Below are 18,051 nucleotides of genomic sequence, written 5' to 3'. Positions count from 1 at the left end.
AACTCTCATGGTATGCAGTGTTGTTGTTGCCTTACTGTTCCTGGTAGCAGTCATGAATGAGGTGGGGATAAGTGGTAGCCCATGATACCTCTATAGCTCTGGGGCAACTTGTCTAATTACAGATCAATGTTATCCTTGAAGAAAACGTTCTTCACAAATATTGTGAAAGAAATTCTTAGACATTTGTCACAAAGGGAGAGTGAGGAGGACAAAGAAAGTATCTGTGCTCTGTGGATTGGATGAGAGTAGGTGAGAGTCTTCAAATTTGAAGGTTAGGCATTCCCTTATTCACGTACTTCAGGGCTATTGCTTAAAAACTTGACATGTACACACAATATTGAGACTTTTTATCACTTAATGTTGTGAGATTTAGACTCTCCAGAAATATTGTATGAAAGATATTTTGTATGTGTTGTAGCCTTTTAAACACATACTTCGTGTTAATTAGGTTGAAAGGGGCTGATTTTTTTGTGGAAAGTAACCTGAATTCATTTTGAAATTAGAGGAAAAGAGGATATAGAAAACATTATTGAAAAGTTCTTGTCTGGTTAAGAAGTTGACTTTTTATACCAAGTGGTTACAGAAATTGCTATTTACTAATTGCTTCTTTGTTGTAATATTAAGCCACACCCTATGGAAGGTGGTGCTACAGAAGTGCATCACCATGAGGAGAAGACCGAGAGTGGTACAATGCATAAAATTTTCAAAAGCACTTAAGTCCCATTGAAATTCAGTCAATGGGACTTAAATGCTTTTGTTACTGAGACACTTACACATTTTTTCCAAGTAGCTCCAGAGTGCTCCCCACTGCCACAGAAGTCTTGCCACTGCACTACCTTTGGAGAAGGCACGGCGTGCTTTTCCCCCACATGGGAACAGACTCCCTATCTGGTGTCAGGAGGCCAGGTCCATGAATCCATCCTTTCCTACCAATTTTGAGGAAGATACCATAGTCAGAGGAAGAATCATGAATCGTGGCTAGTCTACGCTGGCAACGTGCCTTGTGTGGTTGTGGCACAGCACTGGGAGGGAGCTCTCCCAGAGCTCTAAAAAAACCACCTCAATGAGGGGCGTGGCTCCCATCGCTGAGGCACTGTTTACACTGGTGCTTTACGGCGCTGAAAGTTGCTGTGCTCAGTGCGTGTTTTTTCACACCCCTGAGACAGAAAGTTGCAGCACTCTTAATTGCCAGTGTAGACAAACTGTGGGCTTGTCTACATTACCCACTGGATCGACGGGCAGTGATCAGTCCGGGGGGGCGGGGGATTAATCTAGATGCGATAAATGAACTGCCGAGGGCTCTCCCATTGACTCCGGTACTCCACCAGAGCGAGAGGCACAGGCGGAGTCGACGGGGGAGTGTCAGCTGTCGACTTATCGCAGTGAAGACACCTCAGTAAGTAGATCTAAGTATGTTGACTTCAGCTACATTATTCACGTAGTTGAAGTTGCGTAACTTAGATTGATTTCCCTTCCCCCCCCCCCCACTCCCCCCCGCCCAGTGTAGACCAGGCCTCAGACTTTGCTGTTAAAAGTGTGTAAGCACTGCCATTGTGCTCTGCTCTGCTGGGTAATACGGGGGAATGCTCCTAGTGCCTTTTTGCCCACTCTCATTGTGGAATGCTGGCTGCAGATGACCAATAAATGACTTTAAAATTTAGTTTTTGAGGTCAAGATCTGTGAATACCTTAAACGGTTTCATTTTTTTTTCAATTGGAAAAACAATCTACTGCAAGACATTTCTCTCACTAGGGCATGCATTTTCTAAGTGGATCTCTTTGAAAGTAAAATCCAAACCATCAAGCATCCCTGAAATAAAAAAAAATCTTTTCTCAAAGTAGAAAATGCAGTAGCAAAATGATGAAGGGTGGAACCAAAGGAGGGTGGAACCAATATTACAGTGTTGAGTTCTATGAATGTGAGTGTTGATTTTTCCAAACTAAGGAGATTGCAAAACTCAGACCATAGATATATGCTGACATAGGCACGGGAAGTAGAGCTGCGGGGGGATTTTGTACCCGGCATCCTGGCTGCTGGCTGCCCTGCCACCCTGGGTCCTGGCTGCCAGCCCCCTATGGGCTGGAGGTTCCACTGCTGGTCCAGGGTCCTCCTTGGCTGCCGTCCCTGGGGGCTCAGCTGCCAGCCCCAGGGTCCCGGCCTCCAGGCCACCTGCGAGGTCCTGGCCGCTGGGGCCCCAGATGCTCTGCTGCCAGCTCCAGGATCTTGCTGGGCCCAGGCTCCTGGCTGCCAGCCCCACACCCGGGGGCTCCACTGCCAGCATGAGGATCCCAGCTTCCGGCTCGCATGCGGGTTTCCAGCTGCCGACCCGGGGTCCTGCTGGGACCCCAGGGGCTCCACTGCTGGCCCCAGGGTCCTGGCCGCTTACTCTGCATGCAGGTACCTGGCTGCCAGCTACATGCCTGGGGGGTCCTGGCCGCTGGTCCTGCATGCAGTGTCCCAGAGGCCAGCCCCATGCCTGGGGGCTCTGCTGCCTGCCGTAGAGTCTGACTGGGGCAAGAGGGGTGCAGCTCAGTATCCCCACTCCAAAAACTCTTCCAGCGCCACTGTATGCTGATAATCTTTTTGTCACTTACAATGGAAAGAAGCTTATTTGGTCAGCTCAAATGTAGTGATAATTTAGAAGAAAATAAGAAGGAGAGACAAGTTCAGACTGTGGCCTTTTAAATGAAGGACATCAAAGGAGAATTAAGGATTGAAAATTCTTCCAAGAGCAGCTGCATTGGCTTTGTTGTGCTAATGCAGAGAGAAGCTAACATTGTGCATAGCCAAAGAGGAGAAAAGTGCTATATAAAATTGTACACAATAGTATATAAAAAAAATCTGACAAAGGTCCAGTTACAATATTACATTAGCGCACAATGTGCAACCCAAAACATCCCTGGCAAAGGGTTGCTTTGATTCAGTTTGACCTGCACTGGGCATGTTTTCTGTGGACCCTCACGACCTGCGGTGACTCAATAAATGTCTTTTTCCAAGCAGGGATTATGGGACTGTAACCCACCTTTTTCCTTTCACACCAGGCATCTCACACACATACTTATACATAGAGCACAACAGATGGGCTGTCTCATACAAAACTGTGACATTTGTTTATAGCCAGCCATTGTTGGATGCTTAAAAGCTTTACAGACAGCATGTTTGATAGAAAGCAATTAGTAATATAAATTCTGTAACTAACCACTTTTCTCCATGTGTGGTGGGGTTGTGCTGTTCATTTTTATCTCTTTAGGATGGCTGGACACCAATTCATGCAGCTGTGGATTCTGGTAATGTTGACAGCCTCATGCTCCTTATGTACTATGGACAAACAGACAATGGAAACTTTATGAATGATACACAGCCTAATTCAGACTTCTTTGACTTGGACTGCAGAGAAGACAGCTATCCGAGTAAAGCAAGGCCTGTTGTTTCTGCAGATCTCATCAACCATGCTGACAAAGAGGGTTGGACTGCTGCCCATATAGCAGCATCAAAAGGCTTTAAGGTCTGTCTGTATGTTGTTATAACTATTGTAGCGATTAAATGACTTTTCCATTAATTGTGTATCTATTTAATATAGACACGTCAAGTTAATGATCTCCTTAATTGTAAATGTAACTGTTCATAGTTAAATGAAAATTATCTTAATTTTGCAAATACAGTCTCTACAGAGATATTTTTTATTTTATTTTTTTAGTATCTGTGCTTTGTGCAGGCTTTTCAATACGAAATGAGTAAGTTAGCTGGAAAATTTTATGTTATGATTCCAGGGGGAAATCCAATCTGACCTACTCTACCCTGGCTAATTGATGTCAGCAGGGCAGTTTCTTGACACCAGGCATTAATGCAACATTTGGCATCAGAAGCTTTATGCTACTAACTCTGAATGGTTAATTGATTTTTTTTTATTTTTTTTTTTAAATGAGAAGTAGGGTTTGTATCAATTCAAAGCTGAGACTGTTGCTGGAAGAGAGAATGGAACAGAGATGTCATTGAGGGGCATAGGGAAGGATAGTTTTGAGACACAGGGCCCAAGATTTTAACAATTAACTAGTAATTTTGAGTGCCTAATCTGAGACATTATAAAAGAGGCTTGATTCTCAGAAAAGGCACCCACCCTGTGAAAATGAGGCCTCTTTAGGTATCTTGGATTGGGCACCCAAAAATGGATGCACTTAAAATTTCTCAACACTTTGAAAAATCTTGGCCAGATCTGTTTATCATCTGAGTCTGGCTAGGAGGTTGTGACGTTTTCTTCATATGAGGACCTTGCCACTATTCGCCATTCTTTGTTACCTCAAGATTAAACTACTGCAATGCACTCTACATGAGGCTACCCCTTAAAACCATTTGGAGACAGATGCTGCTGTGGAATGCAGTGGCTTTCTTAATGAATGGGGCATCTTGCTAGAAGCAAATAAATGACACTTGTGCTTCAGGATCTGCACTAGCTGCCAGTTGATCTGCAGGTGGAGCTTAGGTTAGTTATGACCTATAAAGCCCTAAATGGCCTGGGACAAGATAGCTTGAGGGATGACCTTTCTCCCTGTGCCATACTATCACAGCTGCAGTCAGCAGGGTCACTTGAGCTACATTTCCCTCCTTATAATAGCTTCAAAAATTTGGGCTGGTGTGCCTAAATGTTCCTATTCTGTTGTTTCAAACTAAGATTTCTTTGCATGATTGATATTCTTTCAGAAATTCAAATTTACTTGCGGAAGGAGGGACTTGTAAGGTGAATTTGCAACTATCATTGTTGGGTTATTGTGTATCACTCACATACCAAGCATGGATGGGAATTTGTACCCTGCTAATGTTTCTGTATTGCTAAGTAAACACTGGTTCAGTGGGTTGCTCTTGTCATCTGAATACCCTAGTAGGTTAGTCATTACTAAACCTTCAACTTGCCTTTTAATATAAGCCAAAACTGAAACCAAGATTTTCAAAACTGGATGCTTAAAGTTAGGCTCTTAAGTAAGTGACCAGATTTTCAGGCGTGTTGACTTCACTGGGAGCTATAGGGTTCCCAGTGCTTAGAAAATAATGACTTTAGGTATTCTGTTTTAAAAACCTTGGCCTGAGAATTTCAAGTCCAAGGCAAAACATTTGACACCTGTACTTCAATTCTGTGAGAAACACCTTTTGGAGCCTCAAGTTTAGTAATTCTGTTAGTTGCCTTTCTTTGGATATTTGAAAAAAGCATGCATATGTATTGAATCAGAAGTCTAATGGCTAATTGTAGGACTGCCTGCTTCAGGAAGCAAACAATTTTTGAGTATTTAGCCCAAGTTAATTTAGTTAAACTGCAAATAATACAGCTCTTATCTTTCCAGAACTGCCTAGAAATCTTGTGTAGCCATGGTGGACTAGAGGCTGAAAGGAAAGATAAGTGCGATAGAACACTGCATGATGTTGCCACTGATGACTGCAAACATCTCCTGGAGAACTTGAGTGAGTTACTGTTTGCCAACAGCACTGCACTAAAATATTTAGCCGCCAGGGTCTTGTGGGACACAGAAGAAACATTTAATACAATGTTTGTTTACCCTTAATCTCACCCTGCTCACATTTTCCCACCACCAGGCCAGTTTATTTTTTAAAGAGTGCAGACATATTACTCAGAATTCTGCTACAATAAATGACAAAAAACATCTTGTTGGAAGATATTGGGTGACCTCTTATTCTGATTTTTAGTAGTACCTTAAAATATGCCAACTTTAAAAAATCAAATAAATTGCTCAATTCTGGAAACAAACCTAATCCTTTGGAATTGGTAAATTAATATTTAGTAGTTATTTTTCATCAGAACTTTTACCTTTCTTCCTTTCATTGTTCTTATCCTCCTCTTTTCAGACTCTTGGGGAAAAATCCGCATCAGGTTTAAATGAAATCATCTGTTTGTCATTGGATTTGGAGTAGAACTGGGTGATTTTTATCCAGACTAATAGTTTATTCACCAAAAAGTGCAAGTTTTTTTTGCCCTGAAACTACGAGTGGATTTGATACAAATTTGCCAAATAGTATTGGCTCAAAACCATTTTTCCATAATTTAGATGCCATTCAAAAATGGGAGGAGGAGGTGGTGCTGGTGCCCTGCTTACAAGTTTTTGCCCAGTGGTTAGGGCTCTTAACAGGAATGTGGGAGACCCAGGTTCTAGTGTGGATCTCTTTCATTCTCTCCTGTTGTAACTGTTCCACTATGTATAAATAGAGTCACTGAAGCAGGGACTCGAACTTGAGTCTCCCATGTTGCAGGAAAATGCCTTAACTACCAGGCTAGAAAGTCATTCTCACTCTCTTTTCCCGGCCCAGTAGCTAGTCAACATCATTATGGATGACTGTGAATTGTCGCTGGCTGAGAGTGCCCAAAGCACTGGGCTAAATGTTACAGGTGGCAGCACTATCCCTACCAGACATTTTGTGAATCTAGCCTTTTAAAAATCCCCGAAATAAAATGTTGCAGATTAAATTAGATGGTTTCTTCTACCTGAAATGGATTTTTTTTCAAATCTCTGACCTTTTTTGCCATATTTATATCAGTTTGACCTCAATCAGTTTTTTCCCCGATAACCTACAGTGAACCAAAAAAATTAGATTATTGCCCAGCTCTGTGTTGGAACTATATTGGTTAATATCATCTGAGGACCTCGCCATTGAACTATAAGAACAAAACCAAAACAGCATTGAAAGTCGTGTTACAGCAAAATTGCTCCCCAAACCAGACAGCATCTCTCCTGTAGCTGCACTTCCTCAGTATTTCAGGGTCATTTGCTGATACGTATTATTTTTCCAATGAAGGTGTGGGAGAGTGAGGCTTGCAATCCTAGAGTGACCTTTAATGATGCATATAGCAGGGATGGCCAAACTTACTGGCCTTCTGAGCCGCATATGACAATCTTCAGAAATTCGAGAGATGGGGTTTGGGCTTTCAGCCCTATGGCAAGATGGTGGGACTAGGGGGTTTCTGCCCTGCAAGGTCCTGGGTGCGGGGTCTCGGGGCTTCAACCCTGCAGGGCACACTTGCTGAGGCACGGGGTTTCAGCCCTGCTCCCGCTGAAGCCACACGCCCCAGCAGGCACCTCCTGCAGGGCTGAAGCCCCAAGATTCCTCTCCCTATTGGGCAGAAACTCCTAGCCCCACCATGTCACCACAGGGCAGAAGCCCTGAGTGCCTCCAAACAATCTGGTAGGCAGAGAAGCGAGGGAGGGAAGGGCATAAGGGGCTCTGAGAGCTGTAGTTTAACTGTAAAAGAGTCACATGTGACTCACAACTCACTGTTTGGCCATCTCAGGCATACAGTATAAACAGATATTAATCTACTTAATCTATTGCTAGTATGGAATTTTGTCCCGATTCTCAAAGTACAGCAAGATCCAAAAATTATTCCTCTAATGTGTTATGCTGTGTATGTAATGCGCCCTCCCCCCCACACACACTTTGTTCCTTTATTATTTTTTAACTTTTTTTCTCTGGTGACACTCTAAAAATGTTTACACACTTAAAAATAGACAACCCAGTGGAATGTCTTTATTTTGCTATGAGAGAAAATGTCCACAAAGAGAAATCCATTTCAAAATTTTTGCTTTCCAGACTCCCATTAAAAATGTTTTGATTGGATATTTTCCCCTGTAACTGTAACAAAATAATTATTAGCTTTTTTCTATAATGACAGTAAAATTGCATTGACATACATATGCATAACCACAAATGAAAGCTCTTCCCTGTTAGAAAATGAAACGTTAGGAAACCACTAGCCATATGACTAAATCTGTAAGAATTTGGATCTGGAAAGAGGAAATAAAAGATTATTTAAGCTTGTCTTATAGACCAATAGTGTATTATTATTGATACTTATAAAATGAAGGTAGTGATGCTGTGTGCTTTGTATAATAATCTGTAATTTAATACTGGTTTTATGACGTTTTTGCATTGTGATATGGACCATGCTCTTTCTCCATATTCCCTAATGAATAATAGGTGTTATAATACTTGTCTGTCTCCAGAGGGCTATTGAGATACAGTGCTCTAAAGATGTAAAAGTGCTTCATATTATTAATCTTATTTACAATAGCTCTTTTATTGTGTTTTTTGTGTGATTTTAACTATCTTAGGTTCTCTAATTTTTTTTTTAATAGATGCTCTTAGAGTACCTTTAAGGATTTCAGTCAGTGAAATAGAACTAGCCTACTGTGGTACAGAGGACTGTGACACAGAAAACACAATATGTTCTTTAAATATCCGCAAACAGACATCATGGGATGATTTTTCGAAAGCTGTGAGTCAGGCGGTGACAAACCATTTCCAAGCAATCACCTCTGATGGATGGAGGAGTCTAGAAGACCTGACATTTAATAATGCTGCAGAATCCAGCCTTGGCCTCAGTGCAAGCAGTATATTATCCATCAAAATAGGTATGAATAATCACTGTTAACTTGAAAGAAAAGCAAAACCTTTTTCCTGTTTGTGGGGTGCATGATGTGTTGTTTAATTCCTTAGTTAAGTATATTTAAGATTACTTGTGGCAGCTTCTGGGCTAGATCAGGCCATCATGATTGCATTCATTACACAAAACACTCCTTTGGATAAAGATAATGACTTAAGTATAACTTACTCCATAAAATAAAATAGTATGAAAATATTTGATGTGGTTTCTTGATATGCTGCTTTAAACCTTAGAGACCAAGGAAATTCCCTTTTGGGAAAGGAGGAACCCATCCTAAAACAAAATGAAGCCAGATTGCTGGCATGTAAAATTAAAAACATCACAGGGGAGTTTTTAAACTATGTGCTGAGGAAAAGCTGACAGGTGTGGAGGAGTAGACAGGTCTGACAGACACATCCATTAGGGGAGGATTTGTTAAAGGGGATACTCTATATCCTAGTAAAGAGGAGAAGATAGATGATAGATTACAGGTAGGAACTAAAGAGAAACAGTGAAATGAAAGAGTCCCATTCAATTACAGCACATGGCAGACAACTAAATATTGACAAATTTTATGAGTGCTTGTATGCAAATGCAAGAAATCTAAATACTAAGATTGGTGAACGTGAGTTCCTGGTATTAAATGAGAATACTGACATAATAAGTATCACAGAAACTTGTTGGAATGATGATGATCAATGGGGCACAGTAATTCCAGAGTACAAAATATATGGGAATGACAGAAGGTCTCACTAATGGTGGAATGGCATTATATGTGAAAGAAAGCATAGAGTCAAATAGCGTGAAAATCTAAATTAAACTTTACCATAAAATCTCTATGGATTCCATGCTTGAATAGTAAGATATAGCAGTAGGAATATACCACGAGCCACCTGCCCAGGATGATGAGTGACTGTGAAATGCTCCAGGAGATTAGAGAGGCTACAAAAACAGAAAACCAAATAATTATCGGGGATTTCAACTGTCCCCATACTGACTGGGAACATGTCACCTCAGGATGGGGATGCAGAGATAAGATTTCTAGACACCATTAATGACAGCTTCTTGGAACAGCTAGTCCTGGAACCCACAAGGGGAGAGGCAATTCTTGATTTAGTCCTAAGTGGCACACAGGATCTGGTGCAGGAGGTGAAGATAGCTGAACCAATTGGTAATAGCAACCATAATGTAATTCAATTTAAAATCCTTGTAAGGGGAAAATACCAAAGAAACCCACCATAGTAACATTTAACTTCAAAAAGGGGAACTATGTAAAAGTAAGAAGGGTCATTAAATGGAAATTAAAAGGAACAGTCATAAGAGTGAAATGCCTGCAAGCTGTATGGCACCTTTTTAGAAAACACCATAATAAAGGCTCAAACGATATGTATACCCCAAATATATTTAAAAAAAAAAAAACAATAAGAGGACCAGAAAAATGCCAGCATGGTTAAACAACAGAGTAAAAGAAGTAGTTAGAGACAAGACATCACTTAAAAATTGCAAGTCAAATCCTACTGAGGAAGATAGAAAAGAGCATAAACTCTGCCAGGTCATATGTGAAAGTATAACGAGGCAGGTCAAAAAAAAAAAAATTGATGAGCAATTAGCAAAAGACACAAAAACTAGAAGCAAATTTTTTTTTAAGTACATCAGAACCAGGAAGCTTGCCAAACAGTCAGTGCATCCACTGGATGATCGAGGTACTAAAAGAAGCATTCAAGGAAGATAAGGGCATTGCAGAGAAGCTAAATGAATTCTTTGCATTGGTCTTCACTTCAGAGTACATGAGGGAGTTTCCCACATCTGAGCCATTCTTTTTAGGTGACAAATCAGAGTAGCTGATGGAGATGTTGATAAGAGGAAGTTTTGGAACACATCGATAAATTAAACAGTAATAAGTCACCAGAACCAGATGGTGTTCACCCAAGATTTCTGAAGGAACTCAAATATGAAATTGCAAAACTGTGATATGTAACCTATTGCTTAAATCAGCCTCTGTACCAGATGACTGTCAGACAGCTAATGTAACACCAATTTTAAAAAAAAAATTAGAGGCAATCCTAGCAATTACAAGCCAGTAAACCTGACTTCAGAACCAGGCAAATTGGTTGAAACTATAACTATCAGACATACAGATGAACACAATTTGTTGAGGAAGAGTCAACTTGGGGAAGTTTAGCTTTTCTAAAGGGAAATCATGCCTCACCAATTGATTTAAATTCTTTGAGTGGGTCAATAAACATGGACAAGGATGATCCAGTGGATATATAGTGTACTTGCACTTTCAGAAAGTCTTTGACAAGGTTCCTCACCAAAGGCTCTTAAGCAAAGTAACAAGGAGTCTGGTGGCACCTTAAAGACTAACAGATTTATTTGAGCATAAGCTTTCGAGGGGAAAAAAACTCACTTCTTCAGATGCATGGAGTGAAAGTTACAGATGCAGACTTAAATATATTGACACATGAAGAGAAGGGAGTTACCTCACGAGTGGAGAACCAGTGTTGACAGGGCCAATTTGATCAGGGTGGATGTAGTCCACTCCCAACAATAGATGAGGAGGTGTCAATTCCAGGAGAGGCAAAGCTGCTTCTGTAATGAGCCAGCCACTCCCAGTCCCTATTCAAGCCCAAATTAATGGTGTTAAATTTGCAAATGAATTTTAGTTCTGCTCTTTCTCTTTGAAGTCTGTTTCTGAAGTTTTTTCTTTCCAGTATAGTTACTTTCAAATCTGTTATAGAATGTCCAGGAAGATTGAAGTGTTCTCCCACGGGCTTTTGTGTGTTACCATTCCTGATGTCCGATTTGTGTCCATTTATTCTTTTACATAGGGACAGTCCAGTTTGGCCAATGTACGTGGCAGAGGGGCATTGTTGACATGTCCAAACCGGACATGTCATGTAATGGATCCTGATTGATACTTACATGTATAGGCAAAAGAGAAGTCCCATTTTATTTCAGTGAAAACTCTACTTATCTAGGAACTGATAAGGAAAATTAACAGATTATCATTCCAGTATGATACTTCCATCTTAGAATAATCATGGAACAATACTGGGAAAACCATACTACATGAATGTGTTTGGCCAATATATTAATAAAGCTACTGTTTTCACTGTGGCCCATCTTTTCATAAATAGCCACTGCAACACAAAATTCAAGCATATCTTAGGGCTTGATCTTCCATCACCCTGTACCTTTGTGTAGTCATTCCACTAGTGCAAAGTGTGCTTAAAATGCTGTTCTTCAGCTTTCATGGCTTTTTACACAAGAAGTGAATGCAAATCAGACTTGGTAGCATTTTATGGTCACTTTGCACTGGTGTGAATGACTATGCAAGATATAGAGCAGTGGAAAATCAGGCCCTTCGTCTAACATATATATTATGCTTTGAATCAAGCAAATTGCCATGGTTTTATTCAATGTTTACTGTTTAATATATTAAATGTAAAGGTTCGTTCTTCTTTGAGAGGTGTCCCTATGCGTGCTCCACTTCCGTTACTTCAGATCAAGGTGTGTCCCAGAGCCTTCGATCAGAGATTTCTACAGCAGTACCCCACGCACTGTGCCTGCCTCATGAGCTGTCAGTGTTTGCATAGCACGTGCACGGCCTTGGCTCCTCAGTTCCTTCTCTACCATCCCCACTTAGAGACGGAGTTCAGCAGTGCTCTCTGAGATTTAGCTAGCTAGTTTTGTTTCTCAGTTTATTTAGATAGTTTTTAGTCATTAGAGTTAGTATTTAGGTAAAATACCTTAGCTATTACATTTATTTATTTTATTTATTTTATTTTAAAAACCTCATTACAAAGTGATATTTTAAACTATTGTTTTAATCTCCATACAACAGCAAATGTTCAAATGTCATCACCCATATATAAAATAATTAAAAGTTCTTATACATGGAACTGATCCGTTTTTCAAAATAGCAGAACTGAATATATATGTACACATTCTGTGTGGGCGGATAGGTTTACTGCGTGTGTGGAGGGGTGTATGCAGATATAGTATGTATATGTCTCTATTCTCTCTCTCTCTTGTTTTTTTTTTTCAAACAGGAAATGTTTCCTGGTCAACAGGTCAGATTTTTCCACAAGCACCATGGGATTTTTTGAAGAGAAATAAAACGGAACACATAACAGTGTTTTTGTTCGGTAAAGGCATTTGCAACTATTTTGTTTTTGAAAATTGAAAAATTCCATAGTAATAGAGATTATGAATCATTTGCTACCATTTGTTTTCTTTAGTATTTCATGCGACTTTCCTGCTTCCCATAAATTTGCGATTCAGTTAGCAAAATAATTATTACTTAATTTGGTTGAAACCAAATATGTGGGCCTGGAGCATTTAGAAACACATGGTGGCACTTAGGAGCTGTAAACATTGTAGGTACAGTTATTTTATAATATCTATACCACCTATAGTACCTCACAGATATCCTTTTAAACCTGTATTACGAGATACGGGTAATTCTTTTCCTGATAAAAGAAGTTGATTAGCAACTCTGATTGAATCTGTGATGTCCATATAGAGTCTTAGAGATTCTTCAAAGTCTCACAATAGCTAGTATAGGAATGTTTGTTTGTTTATTACACATTCTTATAAATCATGAGGATTGCAGGTATTAGATAATAACATATGTATTTTAAAGGTCCTCAAGAAGGCTGCTTAAACAGTGTGACTTACGCATCTATGATCCACCTTCCGATACTGCAGAACTACCTCCGGCTGGTAGGTACCAGACTAGCACCTGTCTGCTGGCTCTCATCTCCTTTAGGCATATGTGAAAACCTCTGCTTAATCCAGTCTGCAGTGCTGCTACCATCTCGCCCTCGATTTCTGTCTTTTGTCGCCTTATTGATCAATGATTGATTAATACTGATTATTGATTAATCTCTTAGACCTCAGTGGTCAATAAAGGTTCAGTCTTTAGTAGCATCAGGAATATTATAATCAGTATCATTAGAATAAGAGACCCTAGAAGCACATGAGAAACAATCACAATTTTTCACAATTTTCTTTATGAACAAATCTACTAAACTAATAAATAATCCCACAAACACTAAAATATAATATCAGATAGAGAGTGTGATGGGTTGGGTCACAGAAACCCGCTTGGGACTACCACCTGTTGTGCTTGGATTACATCTAAGCCCGTTTTCCCTGGCAGCTTGGGACTTCAGTGCCCTGCATGTTTGTGCCAGACACACTAGCCTGCTACAAACACAGAATGAGGTCTGAACCAAAAGCTGCAGGCTTAACTGAAAACAGCTTAAGAAGTGCTCCTGTCTCCAACACTCAGATACCCAGTTCCTAATGGGATTCAAACCCCAAATAAATCCTTTTTAATCTGTATAAAGCTTATACAGGATATACTCAGAAATTGTTTGCCCTCTATAACACTGATAGAGAGATATGTACAGCTGTTTGCTCCCCCAGGTATTAATACTTACTCTGGGTTAATTAATACATAAAAAGTGATTTTATTAAATATAAAAAGAATGATTTAAGTGGTTCCAAGTAATAACAGACAGAACAAAGTAAATTACCAAGCAAAATAAAACAAAAACACGCAAGTCTAAGCCTAATACAGTAGGAAACTAAATGCAGGTAAATCTCACCCTCAGAGATGTTCCAATAAGCTCCTTTTACAGACTAGACTCCTTTCTAATCTGGGCCCAATCCTTTCCCCTGGTACAGTCCTTGTTCCGGCTCAGGTGGTAGCTAGAGGATTTCTTATGACTGCAGCCCCCTTTGTTCTGTTCCACCCCCTTATGTATCTTTTGCACAAGGTGGGAATCCTTTGTCCCGGTGTGGGTTCCCACCCCTCCTTCTAAATGGAAAAGCAACAGGTTAAAGATGGATTTCAGTTCAGGTGACATGATCACATGTCACTGTAAGACTGCAGTACCCACTTACCAGCACACAGATATACAGAAAGACTTACAAGTAAACAGAGCCATTTACAACCAATTGTCCTGGTTAATGGGAACCATCAAGATTCCAAGCCACCATTAATGGCTAACACTTTGCATAATTACAATAGGACCTCAGAGTTGTAGTTCATATTTCTAGTTTCAGATACAACAATGATACATTTATATATAGGACAAACACACTCAGTAGATTATAAGCTTTGTAATGATACCTTACAAGAGACCTTTTGCATGAAGCATATTCCAATTACATATTCACAGACATTAGCATATTTTCATAACATTGTATGGCGTGCATCCTCACAGAGAGAGTGCAAAGTGTTTAGCCCTGTGGCTGGCATCTCTCTCGTCTCCTGCTGAGGGACAGTCATTGTCTTCTTCATTATCATCTTCATCGTCATCAAAATTCCGATAGTAAGCCTCTGAGCAAATATCTCCCCTTGAAATCCTCCCCTGAGGCCACAATTCCCCTACGCTGCAAGGAAGTAATCAGGAATGATTGGGATAAGACAGGCATGAGCAAGCACATTAACAGAAATTATCTTAGGTTCAGCAGGATCCAGGAACCAAAAATCCCAATTACTGAGATACCAAAAGTTGACGCTGCCATAGTGTCCCTGGCTAAAGATATGGTTATCCCCTCAAAGGGAAGTTCTAGCCTAAGGACTTCCCAGATAGAAAAATGGATGCCACTATCAAAAAAAGACTGTGAGGCCTCCTGAGCTCCCTCAGTGCGTCACTAGTAGCTTTTTTTGTTTGTTTGTTTTTGGAGGGCATCTCTCTACTGGGTGGAAAACTCAGAGCTCTCAAAGGTAGAGAGCTCTCTGACTTTGGTTCTATTTTAAAAAAAGTTACCTTGGAAACAACATTCATTGCTGACACCTCAATGGATGTAATTAGATTCTGAGGCAAACACATGGACTCCAGCTCAGTGAACAAATGCCACCTACGGCTCTGGAAGATGGATAGCCACTCAGAGTGGGTGTTGTGCTCTGCCAAATTCACAGGAGCCCTGTATAGAAAGAAGCTATACAAGTTAGTGGTAGACAATGCCACAAAAATCTGAACAGTTCCTTCCAACATTACACCATGCCTTTAAAAGAGAATGCGGACTGGCCTTCAAAGGTGTTCTTTTTGGCCTTTGGCCTTGCAGAATACAAGTGAAGAGACAGCAGATTCTCCAGAAGAATGCCATGGAACCAATGCTTGGGAGGAAAGCCCCAAGGAAACCCTCCTCTCCCAAAGCCTCCATCCATTTGTGACAGAGACTGCAAAGGTCTCCCCTTGAAGCTGAAGATTGGGAGCAGGATTTCCCATTTCCTGGAGGAATGAGTTGCTTCAACCGCAGACTAGTGGGTCAGGGATACTCGCTTGAGTTACGGGCTCCACCCTGTCCATTTTTCATCCAGTCCCCCATCACCTAGTAGGCTCACCACTAAGAGTGTCAACCTGAGGTCAGACTGTCAGAAAATAGGGCAGACGTCCCAAGTTGGTGGTATATTCTATAATGAGATTTTACCAAGCCAGTAACAAATGTGCACTCCTGGATTACTATATTAGTCTTACAGTGGAGCCATAGACAGTCCCGTTATGCTTGCTCAGGCCCCTCTTTGCCTCCCAGACAAACTAGACTTTGTGTTGAAAGGTTATTAAAACCAAAAAATCACCTCACATTAGGTTACTCCCAACCCCAAGGGGTCGGTCACTTACTCCAAGTTAATGCATACTCTGAATTACACACCAAAAACAATGCTGAGAAGCAAATTTCTCTAGTAAACTAACTAAAGGTTTATTAGCTAAGAAAAATAAATGAGTTATTAAGAGGTTAAAGCAGGTAAAGTACATTAACAGATGAGTCCAAATTTGTAAATCCAAACTGATAGCAAAGATGTAGCAATCTGCTAGTTTCCCATAAGTCTCTCAGGGTTGCCCAAAATGACTTTGTGGATTTCTGTCTTTGTATCTAGAATGCTCTCTGTACGTGTCCATGGCAGCTCAGAAATACAGGATCGATCCCTGGATTCATTAGTGTAGCATCGTCCATGGAAGGCAATTAGGCCAGTGTTTTCATTCACAGTGGGGCTCTTCCTTTATTGACTAAATGCAAACTGAGCTTGTGAGCTTTCAGTGTCGAACATAATAATCCATGCTTTAAAGTTAGCAATCTTTTACATTTTCCAGGCTCCAATCTCATGTAATGGGTAAATGTAATGTAAATACAATGTGATAGTCAGAAACAATCCTTCATTAGTTTTCATGAAGTTTTACACATTAATAAATTTTCCTCCTAATACTAATACACGTTTGATGTAGGATTATCTAATTGAAGGGCATAGATAATGTAATTACATGTAATGTGATAGCAGAAAACAGAATACAGATAGGTGAAAACAGTACAATCGACATCTTTTGATCTATTCTCACAAGTGAATTGGCTTGAACACACTAAGACCTTTTAGCATTTCTTTGATATTCACACACAAGTGAATTGCCCTATTGCTCTAGCCTGAGCTGGGAATGTGTTAGACAGCATCACGCCCCCATCTTGAACAACCCTGTAAAACTCTAATTCAGAATGAGATTTCTCACCTCCTAGATATGGGAGTAATGGGGTATGTCTACACTATGAAATTAGGTCGATTTTATAGAAGTCGATTTTTAGAAATCGATTTTATACAGTCGATTGTGTGTGTCCCCACTAAGCACATTCAGTCAGCAGAGTGTGTCCTCACTACCGTGGCTAGCATCAACTCACAGAGCGGTGCACTGTGGGAAGCTATCCCACAGTTCCCGCAGTCTCTACTGCCCACTGGAATTGTGCGTTAAGCTCCCAATGCCTGATGGGGCAAAAACATTGTCGTGGGTGGTTTTGGGTACATGTTGTCAATCTCCCCTCCCTTCCTCCCTCCGTGAAAGCAGCTCCAGACAATCATTTTGTGCCTTTTTTCCTGGGTTACCCGTGCAGATGCCATAGCATGGAGCCCGCTCACCTCACCTCTGCTGTTGCAATCATTGTAAATATCTCGCTCATTATACTGCAGTATGTGCAGAACCTGGCTAAAAGACGGCAGCACGAGGACGATTGTGAGGAGGACATGGACACAGATGTTCCTGAAAGCCTGAGATGTGGCAATTGGGACATCATGGTGGCAATGGGGCTGGTTGATACAGTGGAATGCTGAGTCTGGGCCCGGCAAACAAGGACAGACTGGTGGGACTGCATAGTCTTGCAGGTATGGGATGATTCCGAGTGGCTGCTAAACTTTCGCATGCATAAGGCCACTTCCCTGGAACTCTGTGATTTGCTTTCCCCTGCCCTGAAGCGCAGGAATACCAAGATGAGAGCTTCCCTGACAGTTGAGAAGTGAATGACGATAGCTCTGTGGAAGCTTGCAACGCCTGACTGATATCAGTCAGTTGGGAATCAATTTGGAGTGGGCAAATCTACTGTGGGGACTGCTGTGATTCAAGTAGCCAATGCAATCACGTTCTGCTATCAAGGGTCGTGAGTCTGGGAAATGTGCAGGTCATAGTGGATGGCTTTGCTGCAATGGGTTTCCCTAACTGTGTTGGGCGATAGATGGAACGCATATCCCTATCTTGGGACCGGACCACCTTCCCAACCAGTACATAGACTGCAATGGGTACTTCTCAATGGTGCTGCAAGCAGTGGTGGATTCACAAGGGACGTTTCAC

At 40.9% G+C, this 18,051-nt stretch overlaps 1 protein-coding gene across 1 annotated transcript in view; it reads left to right on the top strand.

Moving 5' to 3' along the window:
* CTTNBP2 (cortactin binding protein 2) overlaps positions 1-18,051 on the top strand; it is a 187,737-nt gene that overhangs the window by 118,708 nt on the left and 50,978 nt on the right. Inside the window, 5 exon segments of the mRNA XM_073328165.2 lie at positions 3,251-3,505; positions 5,334-5,451; positions 8,136-8,411; positions 12,478-12,573; positions 13,071-13,150. Of these exon segments, the coding sequence (XP_073184266.2) occupies positions 3,251-3,505; positions 5,334-5,451; positions 8,136-8,411; positions 12,478-12,573; positions 13,071-13,150 (825 nt within the window).

Source organism: Lepidochelys kempii, chromosome 1, assembly GCF_965140285.1.
Source record: "Lepidochelys kempii isolate rLepKem1 chromosome 1, rLepKem1.hap1, whole genome shotgun sequence".
Classification (NCBI taxonomy): Eukaryota; Metazoa; Chordata; order Testudines; family Cheloniidae; genus Lepidochelys; species Lepidochelys kempii.
Note: the sequence above shows the minus strand (reverse complement) of the source record. Positions and strands in the feature narration are given on the sequence as shown.